This window comes from Maylandia zebra, linkage group LG2 (assembly GCF_041146795.1).
Source record: "Maylandia zebra isolate NMK-2024a linkage group LG2, Mzebra_GT3a, whole genome shotgun sequence".
Classification (NCBI taxonomy): Eukaryota; Metazoa; Chordata; class Actinopteri; order Cichliformes; family Cichlidae; genus Maylandia; species Maylandia zebra.
The window spans coordinates 3,717,537-3,731,944 of record NC_135168.1 but is presented as its reverse complement, the minus strand read 5'-3'; the positions used below and the strand labels follow the sequence as shown (position 1 = coordinate 3,731,944).

The 14,408-nt window shown below is 37.7% G+C and overlaps 1 protein-coding gene, 2 long non-coding RNA genes and 1 pseudogene across 3 annotated transcripts; all 4 read left to right on the top strand.

The window, feature by feature from the left end:
• LOC105940960 (uncharacterized) overlaps positions 1 to 2,675 on the top strand; it is an 11,267-nt pseudogene extending 8,592 nt beyond the window's left edge.
• Positions 2,676 to 7,428: 4,753 nt separating this feature from the next.
• LOC106675901 (signal-regulatory protein beta-2-like) lies at positions 7,429 to 8,356 on the top strand. Its single transcript, XM_024805841.2, has 3 exons — positions 7,429 to 7,471; positions 7,572 to 7,895; positions 7,986 to 8,356. The coding sequence occupies exons 1-3, from the start codon at positions 7,429 to 7,431 to the stop codon at positions 8,354 to 8,356; spliced, it is 738 nt and encodes a 245-aa protein (XP_024661609.2).
• Positions 8,357 to 8,481: 125 nt separating this feature from the next.
• Positions 8,482 to 9,205, top strand: LOC143420350 (uncharacterized). Its single transcript, XR_013100168.1, has 3 exons — positions 8,482 to 8,556; positions 8,896 to 8,936; positions 9,035 to 9,205. It is a non-coding gene; the product is annotated as an uncharacterized LOC143420350 (long non-coding RNA).
• Positions 9,206 to 10,259: 1,054 nt separating this feature from the next.
• On the top strand, positions 10,260 to 13,010 carry LOC112435362 (uncharacterized). The gene is made up of 4 exons (XR_013100162.1): positions 10,260 to 10,469; positions 11,402 to 11,550; positions 12,251 to 12,415; positions 12,493 to 13,010. It is a non-coding gene; the product is annotated as an uncharacterized LOC112435362 (long non-coding RNA).
• Positions 13,011 to 14,408: the final 1,398 nt, after the last annotated feature.

Here is a 14,408-nt window from a genome sequence, read left to right as displayed (position 1 = left end):
AATAATATGACAGCTAGGTTTCAATGTTTTTTAGAATCATCAATAATTTCCTGTCTTGTTTTTTTTTTCTAGAGCAAAACTCAGGTTCTGAACTTACTGTGCTGGTTATGGCAATAATATTCTTGGTTATTTCTGTGACTCTCATTATTGTTTGTTGTCGAACTCCAAGAGGAATATGTGAACAAAGCAAAGGTAAGTGTTGTTCATGCTAAGAAAAGTCACACAAACATCATTCTAGTGATGTGCCATATGATTTACTTTCCAATTTGACACCAGGTAAAATTCAAGCTGATATTGATGATATTGATCTGATACTTATAATAGAGCTGCGTACATTATTATACATTATTATCTATCTGTCTCATGTATGATTATCTGTGTTATGTATTTTTAAGCAGTATTTTAAATTTTTAAAGCCTACAATGACTTTTTACTGCAAGTACGCTGTATATTTTAATGACCCCCAACCTATATAATCCACTTTAAATCTTCTACAACCAAATGAATCTGTTTGAGTTTATCTTAGGGACACAAATATTATTTTAAACTGAACTCATAAAGCTATTTATTGTAGCATATATTTATTTCATTACTTATATCATAACCATATTTATTGATGTGCATTACAACAAATGGGATGGAATTCCTATTGTTTAAACATTTGCACAAAAATTCGCACACTTTCCAAAATTCAGCAACAATGCTACAAGCTCCACATTTCATTCCTCTGTAATCATCATATTCTGTTTTATTACCTTTGTGTCTGAAGGTTTATGGTCTTGCAATGTGGCCCAAACCACATCTTAGCCACATCATTGTAACATTATTCAATAAAACTGGACTCACATTTGTGTTGTGATTTTGTCTATCAACACAGATGCAGTTGCTTTGCAAACAAATGTGACAGCAAAAGGAGATCAGGAAATTCTGCAGGTAACTCTGAAAAATATCAGCACCAAGTTTTCAGTATCTTTTAATGCATGCCTTTGTAAATAAGTCTCACCATTTGTTGTTGTTTTCATCAGACAGATGGAGACTCATTGGTTTATTCTGTAGCAATTTTCTCTTGTGGAAAAATTAGATACAGGAACAAAGACTAGATACAGGACAGCAGAACATGCAGAAGATGAGAAATAATTTGAGGGCTCTTGAGCTGGATTGATATCTAGACACATATAACTCTTGCCTTTTTAAATTGGGTTAGAAATGTACTTGTTGTTCTAGCTAACCTAATTTTCTTCTCTGTGTTTAATAATTTTGTTGAGAGACATGAATAATTACCTTGATAATTTTCTCTGTTAAGTTTTCCCAATAGATGTAAATGCTTTGAATACCATCTATGAATGTGTTTTTTTTTAATTGTGGAGCTTTTCTTTTACTATCTTTTGACATGTTTCTAGATATTCTTGTATCTGGATTTGTTTCTCCATGTCCTGGATCAGTTTCTAATTCTGACTGTAATGTATAAAAAGAAAAGTTAGAAACAGTGGATGTATTACATGACATGAAAAAATCTGTTTTCTACAATTTCTTTATGTATTCATTGTGGCCATTTTTTAATATGTTTATGCATTTTTTTTTATTTTGTGTTCATTATGACCTTCATGTTTTAAAAATATCTCAGTCAGTGTATGTTGATTTGAAATGAATAAAAAGTTACTGACTTATGTCTTGTTCATTTAATGGACTCAGTCATACAATAGTTAAATAACACAAATAAACTAGAAGGACATCAAATTGCATCCTTTATGTCAGAAGTAGGCCTAACATTTTTTGGCCTCTGTCATTAATTATTGGGCGCATCAAGAATGAATTTAAAAATCAAAGTAAAATAACTTTATTGGGCGATTGTGACACTTATTCATCTTCAGACTTATCTCACGTCTTTAAAAAAATCAGTAGTACTGAAGCGAATTCTTCTGTGCAGATACACTTTTACCTTTTTGTAAGCAAGCATATGTTAAGGTGGGGGCTTAACATATTTTGTGGGAGTTGGAGCGAGCTTGACAAAAAGGGACTTTAAACAAAATTAAGTTTCACAAAGTGCAACTTTCTTGTACGTTTTTTTTTAAGTACTCTTGAGTAGTGGTGGGCAAATCGATCCAAATATCCATTGTATCGATATCAATACGGCATCAGTATCAGATCAATACTAGCCTGGTGAGATCCATTCTTTACTTTAAGTTCGCCTCCAGTGGCAGCACCGGTGCTGGTCTGATCCTGCATGTCTTCCGGCCAGCATGCAGGACCATGCCAGCCTCTGTTGGAAGAGAGGCTGGACCAGACAGCGCACACACACACACACACACACACACACACACACACACACACACACACACACACACACACACACACACACACACACACGGTATTCTTTGTTCACATGTATGTAAGATGTCATATGTTAATGAACCTATGTATATCCATGTGAGCTCAATAAAAGGAGTGCTATGGGGAATCTGGCTGAGAGTCTGACGGAGGTCAAGTGGGTGGAACAACACTTGGCTCCAGGCAGGTCTCCCTCATGCATGAGTAACACGAAGAACTTTGCCTACTTGGTGTTCAATGCTTTTGGCTGTGTAGTTAAACTGTCTCGTTCCAGCGGTGGGCCTGTGCTAGACAGACCCAACAACCACCAAGTCATTGGTTCAGGTATGTGGATAACACCTGGGTGAAGCTCAAATCTCAGGAACTACCACATTCAGGGATCACATTAACTCTGTGGACAAACACATCAAGTTCACCAGGGAGGTTATGAAAATGACAGGTTAGCCTTCTTAGACTGTGAGATTCCAGCAGTAATGTGGGACATATAAAGGTGATGTATACCATAAACCAATGTAAGCTCCAGGCAATCCAGGACACAAGAAGGATAACTGCTGCCTAAGGGAAAACCCTTAGTGATCCCATATGTGTCAAGAGTATTGGAGCAGTCGAGAAGCATTTTCTCTAAACACCTCATCTCTGTGGCTTTTAAACCCCAAAACATGCTGCACGCGGGTCACTGGCCTACTTTGTCAAAACATGCTGATAAATTTTATTTGATCAGTGGTTGTTGATCAATGGTCATGACAGTTTGCAGTTTTCACCAGTGGTGCTAGTTTTAGTTATTTCAGAAACGCTACGTCGAGATGAACAGAATTAACTTTTTGGGATTATAATCTTTCCATTGTCTGCAAATGCACAAACAAAAAAAAAAAATTGTTGTCTGGGCAGGGGTGAGAATTTACATTCTCTTCTATCTGAAGTTGCTGGAAGCTCACTAAATAGCTGTGCAGCAAAAATGTTCCACACATCACAAATGACCCCATAGGTGCGCTTCGCAACCTTCACTTATGGTCATTTAAGTTTTAGACTTGAGCAAACTCTATCGGAGATATGGATCCATTGATCAATGTAAAATAATGCATGTTATATGCTTTTTCACACTTTATACTGGCTACTCAATGTACACACCATTACATTTATACATATGAAAGTCAGTAAGTTCATTTTAAACTAAAGAAAAGTAAAATTGTCAAGCAAAGAATTGTCAATGAACATGTAAGTGATAAGACTAAATCATATTTGTTAATTCAGGGAAAAGATTTCCAGTAGCTTTATATAACAGTATGATTTTTACTATTTTGCATAGACTGAAGGTGGAAGGTGGACATTAGCTGAACTATGCTGCACTGCATTTGTCAAGAAGTAAAACTACAGGAGGAAGGAAGAAATTAGAACGCACTGGAAACTAAAGAAACTGTGTATTCTCATGTTAAAAGCAGAGTGTGGAAGTGTGTCTTTTAACACTTATTTCTTTCATTGAAAATGGAAAAATATAAAGATCGTATTCCTAATTTTACTGAAAACTGTCAACTTATCTCAAAAGTTCTTAAAAGACACAGAATTAGCTTACCAAAATGTACATTTTTTCTGGCTCATGAAGGGGCTAATGTAGCTCACTTTGTGAAGGGCAGTCATTCAGACTGCTCTTTGACACCTTTGAAGGACAAAATATCACACACCCAGACAAATAACAGGTTCAACCTGTAAGTTTACTCTGTAATGTGAATGTTAATTATTTCTTGCAGTACATACCACAACTAGTAGTTACTAGACTACTAGTAACTAGCCACCTTGACATAGGAAATAACTGTACTTTTGCACTATTTGATGTTCCAATCATAAGTGTCTTTCACAGCTTTCAGATAATCACAGATTTCACAGATTTCAAATAACCACGTCAATCAATAAGCAGCTAAGGATTACATTGCCTTTTCTTCTCCTAGGATATAAATGGTCTTTAGTGTAGTGTCTAAAAATGTTCTCGGCAGGAAATGTACTTAGGATATAATTTTAAATAGATGTGAAATAATAGCTAATAATTTTGCAGGAAACTGTTTAAAACAGTTACAATTACAAATTACAATATAACAAACGTCGATATTTGCATAAAAGACATAACGTCATGGAGGGTAACCTGGACCGTTGTGTTGTGTTGAAGAGACAGCTGAGAATTACCTTTCTTGTTCCTTTACTTGTTCCTTTATTTATGACCATGACATCCTAGTAGTGAATAAAAAAAATAAAAAAAACCATCTCAAGACTTTTAAACTTAGTTTTAGTGACTGTGTGAAGTGAATTATTCAATAGGGGATCAGAGTAGAGGTACAATTTCTGCTTTTGCAACATTAGAAGGAGTCAACAAGGTTGTGTGTGGGTATCTGACGTGGACGCCTGTTTGACACCTTCTATTTGGGGTGTTTCATGCATGTTTTACCCCGGGGTGGACTCCAGTCACAGAATATACATTTTATATATATATATATATATTAGGGGTGCAACGATACACAAAATTCACGGTTCGGTTCGGTTCGATACTTTGGTGTCACGGTTCGATATTTTTTCGATACAAAATAAATGTTCATGCCTTTTTAATTTTTCATTTATTAAAATTATAAATTTATATTTTAACTCAAAAGTACAGTTTTTAAATTTAACCCTAACCCTTGTGCGTGTTTTTTATTTTGACAGCGAATGCGCACCTGCGGACCACTTATGTGCAGCCCTGGTTATTTAGCTCGTCATATTGCAGCCACAGAAATTCTTTTGTCCATGAAACCATAAAGCTGCACTTTCTTTTTGCCTTATAGTCTGATTTGTCATAACTTCTCCGTTTTGTGGTAAGCTTTTCTTTGGCTGTCACTTCTTCACCCTGGCCTGTCTTATTTGGCTCAGCAGAACTAAAATATATATACTGCTACTTTTACACACGCACTCACATAAGCTCAGCGATTCTCTGCGCGATCAACCTCTCACATGTTTAAGCTTGCTGCGGGAGATTTCACTTGTCATGTCTGCATAGTAAGCTAACGATTAATAAGACGATGTCAGAGGAATTGGTGCACAAATTATCATCACTCACAGATCAGTGCTGTCGCTCTCTATACACAGTTCGCACGATTGCAAAGTGAAAGCAAAAAAACAAGCGCAAATTTAAACGCGATTTCAATATGTCACATATTGACAGTGGCTCACAGATGCCAATGACATAATTACCCAGCTACATTTCTGAAAGAATGCAAAAGCATTGACATATATTTTTCCTTCCTACAATAGCCCGACGGGCAGGGCAGAGATAGATTTTGGTAGCCCGACTGAAAAAAATCGCTAGCTCCAGAACGTCGGGCTAGCGATATTGCAAGCCCTGTATCTGATTGAGGAATCACTCATCTTTGGAAAAGAGAGTTTATTACAGAGAAATGTCTCTTTCCAAAATAAAAGCTATACTATCCGCTTCTTCTGGGCTATATTCTCAGCAGCATAAGGAGAATCATGTGCTAACAGCTGTCTAAATGACTCGGCTAAAGTTAGTAGCATGCTTGTTGTTTTGGTCTTTGCACTAGGATGATGTCGGTGTAAATGTGCAGTCATATTCGTTGTGTTCCCACTAGTGCTTTCAGGTTAATCTCGTTGAAATGACCTTAACGCCACAACACGGCAAATCTCCGTTAACGAGCTACCGCCGATCGCCCCGTGTGTGGGGCTAGACAGCCAACACGTTAACGAGCTAACTGCGCTAACACACTAGCTCCCACCCATGTAATTGAGCATTGCATGGCACATCCAACATACTGTTTTACTTTAGTCCATGACTCGCTTACCTTCAGGGTCATACGTCACATGAAAACCAAAATAATTCCAAACGCCAGATCTGAATGAGGGTGGGGGAGGTCCATGTGTCTTGCTAGCTTGCCCTGCGCTCTTCCTTCTGACTATGCTGTCTGTGTTGAGCGCTCAGTGGATCTGCGCTCGACAGTGCAGCCTAGGCGGAGTAGTCGAACGCAGATTCACTGAGCGCTCAACACAGACAGCATCGTCGGAAGGAAAGTTGATAAAATAAATTACAAATGTTGTATTGTTCGATACATATGCGTACCGAACCGAAAGCACTGTATCGAACGGTTCAATATCGATACGAATATCGTTGCACCCCTAATATATATATATATATACAGTGTGTGTGTGTGCGTGCGAAATCTTCATGAATGACACATTGTACAATTTTAACTTTTTTTTTTATTTCTTACTGGAAATGGGGCCATGGATCGAGCATGTATTATGCAGAACAAAATTCATTTGATGCTCAAACACCCAGTTGATGAGAGTTTATACAGAGCCTTATACAGAGGGAAAATTTTTCTTGCCATAGATGTATAGATATGATATAACTATTGACATGATACCTGTTGTGAAAATGCAGAAATCATGAAATCATTGTAAGTTTTAAAGCCTCTAACTTCACCATGGGGTTGATGTGTGTGTGTGTGTGTGTGTGTGTGTGTGTGTGTGTGTGTGTGTGTGTGTGTGTGTGTGTGTGTGTGTTTTAAGTATATAAATAACTACAAAACTGTTTGCTATGTAATTTGCTCCCAAAAATGCCCATAAGTTTTGGTTTTTGAAAAGGCTAAATCATTTGCTTCAGTGAAGCAACATGAGCTCAGGCCTTCTCGTCGGCTCTTTAAAGGTACAAAATGCAATGATAAGTCAATATGAACAATAAACTTACCAACTTTCCTTTGAAATGCAAAATGTGATGTTTTTCTGAGGTATTTCTTGCAGTAAATACTACAAACAGCAGTTAGGACTGTGATGATTACTCTTTTAGGGCTTAAGTTTTATCAAGAATATAGTTTTTAACAAGCATAACTATAACATGTAGGGAACAGTGTTCGAGTTAACAAAATAGGCAGTTACAATACAAGATGAAAGAAAATGAGAGCTTTTGCAAAGCCCAGGAGGAGGCAAATGTGACAGGAAGTCTACATTTGAATCTATTCTGTACTGACCAATCAGAAGCATCTTACTGTCTTACCGAATACAGTGATTTCACCTCCTTCATTCTGTGAAATACCAGCAAAGTCCTCAACAAGGAGCAGTGTCACGATGGTCATGTTATGGATTGTATTGCTTTTTCTTCATCAAGGATGTAAGTGAGCATTTTACTTTACTAAAAATGTTCTAAATTGAGAATTTATTGTCAAATAGATGTGTAGAGAAAACTATAACTTTTCTATATTCTAATTCAGATACTCTAGTTCCAGTGAAAACGGTTCAGCTTGGTGAACCAGTGAACATAACATGTGCTTTGCCCGATGGGGTCAGCAGTAAAGGAGTCCACTGGTACAAGCAGAGTGTCGGAGATACTCTCAAATTAATAGTGTCACTGTTAAAAACTGCAACACCCGAGTATGGTCAAGAAACATTTAATTCAAGATTTCAAGCACATTTTGATAAGAAATTTAGCAACCTGACCATTTTGAAAGCAGTCCAAGACGATGAGGGAATCTATCACTGTGGAATGATAGAGTGGATTAATCTTGAATGGACTGGAACATATTTGTTAGTAAAAGGTAAGTTAGTCAACACTGTCCTACTTTTATAAACTTTAAAGTGTTTCAGGTCATGTTATAAAGAATATTTTTGTGTTTTGTATTCCACAGGAAATAACGAGACAGCATCAGATTATACTGTTGTTCAATGGCCAACAGTGTTAAATCCACTGCGCTCAGGAAATTCAATGACTCTCCAGTGTTCAGTCTATTCTGACTCTGACAAGATGTGTCCCAGAGATTATAATGTGTTCTGGTTCAGAGCTGGATCAGATCCATTACACCCAAGCATCATCTACACTGATGGAAACAGACACAGTGAAAGTGAGAGAATATCAGACTCAGAGGAGAGGTGTCTTTATCGCTTCTCTAAGAACATCAGCTCCTCTGATGCTGGGACTTACTACTGTGCTGTGGCCACATGTGGGGAGATATTATTTGGAAATGGAACTAAACTGGACATTGAAGGTATTTGGTCTTAAGTACTTTAATCTATACTGTATATAATATATATTCCAAGCTGATAACAGTTTTTGAGAATTGATTCTTGGTTTGTTTTCTGTAGTGCAGCCAACACAATCAGGATTCATTTTAACGGCAATATTAATAGTTTGCTTGGCCATTTCTCTCTTTGGAAATGTTGTCCTGATCTTCAACCGAAGAGTATGTAAACCATTTCAAGGTAAGTGTTATAAAAAGCTGAAATTATTTAAAAGGCTAAAATTATTTCAGTCATATTTTTAAGACCCAAAATCTATGGATTATACAAACATGACAGACGTTATACTGTAAAACTATAAAGAGTCAATTACTGTACATGTTTTCAATGACGATTGAGGTGTAGCATTGTGATTTGTGTTCCTGTGTGTACTTCATTTATACAAACAAATTTATGTAAATAAATAATTGTTGTCAGTGATCATTGACAATAATTTGTGAGTTAAATGCCACATTAGGCTCTCTTCACTACTCTATTTTGTTGTTGTTTATGTAATACATGTAATTTGCTTTGCTATATCAGATACTGCAAAAAAGACCTCAAACCGAGCAGTACATCATCGTGTAAGTAATTTAAATTATTATTATTCAGTTAATATTTGTCAAAAACACCTTGATATCACTATATACATAACTGTTTTACTTTTTAAAATAATACACAGAGTGAAGCTGATGAAGAACTAAACTATGCTGCACTGCATTTCTCTGAAAGAAAAACAAGGGGAAAGAGGAAGACTGAGTTTGCTGAGGATAGTGTTTACTCTCAAGTTAAACGCTCATGCCAATGACAATGTTTAAGATTTCCCGAAATTTAAATTGAACCTGACATCAAACCCAATATTTGTGATTCTTTTGTGTTGTTATTTTTTTTGTTACGAAATATTCCTTGTGAACAGTTAAATTGTTTCATCAGTGACAGTATATGGCCTCTAAAGACCAGAAATTTAGATTTTTTTTTTTCATTTCTGCTTTGCATATGGGATTTTTGACTGTAATAGCTAGTCATGTCTAGTCATGCTTTCTGTGATTAAAATAATAATATGTTGATTTATGCAGGTGTTTTGTGTGTGTGTGTGTGTGTGTGTGTGTGTGTGTGTGTGTGTGTGTGTGTGTGTGTGTGTGTGTGTTGGGCCACTACGGCGTGACTTTCCGGACTGATATATTGTAGGAAATTACTTACAGTGCGGAGAGGTAACTGCAAGTACACTCAGAAAAATTATGGTTCTTAAATGGTTCTTCAGATGTCTTCATGGTTCTTTAAAGAACCATCATACGTCAAAGAACCTTTTTATTTTGTGGATGGTTCTTCAGCTATTACAAATGGTTCTTTAAAGAACAAAAGGTTCTTTATCCTTAGCAATCTAAGTTTGATGGTGTAAATGGCATAAATATTTATTCACTATAATGAGGCTGTGAATTATACTGTGTGTTTTCTTTGTGTGCATGTGTGTGCGAAGGGGAAGGGCGGGATACCTGGCAATTACCCTTTAAGAGAAGATGGTAGGAAACTGAATATTCAAATAAAAGTTAGAAATGTTTGCAAACAATAGACACAATACACACATTCAAATACTGTACTTTAGTTTTAAATTTTAATAAAGCATTACTATTTTCTACTCCAAGGCATTACTTTTGAGATTATTATATATTTTTGAAAATATAGCATAATGATAATACTAGTTATTGTAAACTTTACAAACCACCCAGCAGTATGTAAAGTCAAATTATAAAATACAAGTAAATAACAATTGCAGAACAGAATGTCAGTGTAATGGACACACACTTCGTTTTGACAAAGCACACTGCTTAGGTAAATGATCTGAGTAGCTGTTCATCACTGATCAATTTGTTAATATGTGTTTCGAGCCAAATAAATGACAGGTAGAGAGAGAGTGACGTCAGAACAGGTCATACTGTAACCTCCCGGGAGCGGACGGAGGGGGTCAGTCGTTGGGATGCGCATGCGCAGACAGAGTGTGCGAGCGGCGGGCCTTGACCTTCGGGAAAAAAAACTCACGGACGGTGACAGCGAAACGGATAACAGTCTTCAGTACCTGCTGGACTTTGAAGCTGTGGATTCTGGGACTGTTAGAAAAGGTAAAACATTTTCATTAAAACCTTATTACTGTTTTGTTTTTGTTACTCGTCATTGTAGCTTGCTGTTGATGTTGTGCTAACAGTAGCGATTAGCTAGATACGTTAGCCGTTGAGGTCAACGCAATTTAGTATCCGGTATACAGAAACTGTTTTCCTAACAAAACCACTGTTATAATTAAGTGAAGCTGCTTCCAGCTAATTTGAACCTTTGGCTTCTAAAATATGTGGTTCAATTGCGTGCTGCGTACATAACCTAATGTCAGCTAGACCGAAATTAAAATGTAATATATTGTTAAAGTCACTAAAATGGCGCCTGAAGCCTGTTGTGACGTGAGCTCTGTGTCTGCTCTAGAAACTCTTGAAATTCTGTAGATCTCAGCCGTACATTAAATACTCACATGAACCTGTACTTTGAATTCTGTATGAGCTGTATAAAATACAGCTATGCATAAGTGTTTTGAATGAATAATTAGATTAGATGACTCTTTATTGTCTAATCGAATTATATAGAAATGAATATAAATGTGACATGAGAAGGTGTTTCTTTGACTGTTCCTGCATAACTTAGTTTCGGACTAGTTGACAAGTTATGCTCCGGTCATTTGATGTTTCCAAGGTAGATGTTCTTTTGTAATATAGTTAATTTTTTTGTATATTTCATTTTTCCACCATCATACATCATACATACAAGCTAAGAAGAGGTCGTTATACTAACAAGAGGTATCAACGCTGGGCCAAAGTTCAGCACATGGTTAAAGTTTGTAATCCAGCCAGGGTGTAAATATCACTCAGCAGCCAGAGCTGAAGCAGGTAGCATCAACACATAAATCTACTCTACTCGGCTTAAATCACAAGAGCACCTCTGACCAAAAAGCTGTAGATTTTTCTTGTTTGCACAAATTAATCCAGATTCACATTAATTGTGTTCACAGCTCCAACAAAATGAGGAAGAGGAGGGGGAGAAACACAATTAGGTTGAATTACAATTGGATGGAAGGCGAGGACAAGGAGAAGGAAGCTTAGGATGAGGAGGAAGAAAAGCAGCAGGAGCATCTTTAGGGATCCCTATGATGTCATTGAGGTTGGTTTCATTAATATGGTCCTCTCACAAAGAACGATGACTTGTTTTAGTTCACGTACTTCCTGTATTAAATAGTGATGTGCAAAATGTTGTGAAAAACCATGGAGCAGGTACGTATAGTGCATCTGCAGGTAAATGAACATCAAATCTCTAAGACAGACTGAAATTTGTATATTTATCACCCTTATGATAAAACCCATGTCAGCCATTGGTTTATGGACTTTGTATTTTGAAGCCTCAACATTTGCTTTCTTGCTGTTGCTATGTTGGGACCATATTAGGATGAGGGATCAGAATCTGGAGTCATGCACACTATTGTTTCATTTAGTGTGTATCCATAAGATTCGTACAGCAGATCCAAGTTGTGCCTTGAAAACAGGAAAGTCGTCTGCATAGAGGAGAACTGTAATAGCAGGCTTGTAAAAAGTGAGGCTTTGTGCTCTCGTTTTACTTCTGTCACCCTGTTTTGATGCAGATTTCACTTGAAATCAGGCAAGAACTGGACTTATTTTTTATAATGTGTTCTTGTGAATTGATTGTGTATCGCATATGTTTGATTTGACTTTCTGCAAGACAACAGTTGTCCGCTGGCCAAAAAAGTTTTCCAAATACCTCCACGTGATCTAGCCTGGATTTAGAAAAGAATAGCAAAAAAATCTGCACCTCCTGCTTCAGATGCAATTTGTGTTTCTGTGTTCAGAGGCAGCGGTGAGAGGGGAGACCTCGGCTCATCCAGCTGGAGAGCCTGACCAGGAGGAGTCGAACATTAACTGAGCTCTTCCAGGGCACCCTGCAGACTCGGCTGCTGGCATCGGCGAGGGATGACGTGAACGCCAAACTGGAGTCCATCACAGGTCAACTGCAGGTATGCGAGTCAGACCTTCTGAGGAGGGTTTCACTTTTCTCTTCTTTATAATTGACTCTTTTCTCGATCTCTTTCAGCTCCTTGTCTCAGAGTGGGAGGGATTTGAAGCACAAAGGGAGGAACTTGTCATTTGGTTGGCTGATATGGATGTGAGGTTGACCAGCTGACAGGAAACACCAGTGAAAAACTGAAACAACTGCAGGTGTGGGTTTGTTTTGATATGACATATACAGGGAGTGCAGAATTATTAGGCAAGTTGTATTTTTGAGGAATAATGTTATTATTGAACAACAACCATGTTCTCAATGAACCCAAAAAACTCATTAATATCAAAGCTGAATGTTTTTGGAAGTAGTTTTTAGTTTGTTTGTAGTTTTAGCTATTTTAGGGGGATATCTGTGTGTGCAGGTGACTATTACTGTGCATAATTATTAGGCAACTTAACAAAAAACAAATATATACCCATTTCAATTATTTATTTTTACCAGTGAAACCAATATAACATCTCCACATTCACAAATATACATTTCTGACATTCAAAAACAAAACAAAAACAAATCAGCGACCAATATAGCCACCTTTCTTTGCAAGGACACTCAAAAGCCTGCCATCCATGGATTCTGTCAGTGTTTTGATCTGTTCACCATCAACATTGCGTGCAGCAGCAACCACAGCCTCCCAGACACTGTTCAGAGAGGTGTACTGTTTTCCCTCCTTGTAAATCTCACATTTGATGATGGACCACAGGTTCTCAATGGGGTTCAGATCAGGTGAACAAGGAGGCCATGTCATTAGTTTTTCTTCTTTTATACCCTTTCTTGCCAGCCACGCTGTGGAGTACTTGGACGCGTGTGATGGAGCATTGTCCTGCATGAAAATCATGTTTTTCTTGAAGGATGCAGACTTCTTCCTGTACCACTGCTTGAAGAAGGTGTCTTCCAGAAACTGGCAGTAGGACTGGGAGTTGAGCTTGACTCCATCCTCAACCCGAAAAGGCCCCACAAGCTCATCTTTGATGATACCAGCCCAAACCAGTACTCCACCTCCACCTTGCTGGCGTCTGAGTTGGACTGGAGCTCTCTGCCCTTTACCAATCCAGCCACGGGCCCATCCATCTGGCCCATAGACTCACTCTCATTTCATCAGTCCATAAAACCTTAGAAAAATCAGTCTTGAGATATTTCTTGGCCCAGTCTTGACGTTTCAGCTTGTGTGTCTTGTTCAGTGGTGGTCGTCTTTCAGCCTTTCTTACCTTGGCCATGTCTCTGAGTATTGCACACCTTGTGCTTTTGGGCACTCCAGTGATGTTGCAGCTCTGAAATATGGCCAAACTGGTGGCAAGTGGCATCTTGGCAGCTGCACGCTTGACTTTTCTCAGTTCATGGGCAGTTATTTTGCGCCTTGGTTTTTCCACACGCTTCTTGCGACCCTGTTGACTATTTTGAATGAAACGCCTGATTGTTCGATGATCACGCTTCAGAAGCTTTGCAATTTTGAGACTGCTGCATCCCTCTGCAAGATATCTCACTATTTTTGACTTTTCTGAGCCTGTCAAGTCCTTCTTTTGACCCATTTTGCCAAAGGAAAGGACGTTGCCTAATAATTATGCACACCAGATATAGAGTGTTGATGTCATTAGACCACACCCCTTCTCATTACAGAGATGCACATCACCTAATATGCTTAATTGGTAGTAGGCTCTCGAGCCTATACAGCTTGGAGTAAGACAACATGCATGAAGAGGATGATGTGGACAAAATACTCATTTGCCTAATAATTCTGCACTCCCTGTATTTGATATGAAACATACGTCAGAGACATTATCCTAAACTGGACTAACAAAGGACCATGAGTACAACATGAAACGTACATTACATAGCGTAATGCTAAAGTTCATTGATCATTTTAATCATAAACTTGTTGAAATATTGTTACTGAACATGCAAACATCTGCTGATGAAAATGTGTTGATTTATTGGTCTGTTATGAAGCT

Coding starts and splice junctions, on each gene's coding strand:
- LOC106675901 (XM_024805841.2), top strand. CDS start 7,429: ATGGTCATGTTATGGATTGTATTGCTTTTTCTTCATCAAGGAT. Junction 7,472..7,571: donor GCTTTTTCTTCATCAAGGAT/GTAAGTGAGCAT, acceptor ATTCTAATTCAG/ATACTCTAGTTCCAGTGAAA. Junction 7,896..7,985: donor AACATATTTGTTAGTAAAAG/GTAAGTTAGTCA, acceptor TGTATTCCACAG/GAAATAACGAGACAGCATCA.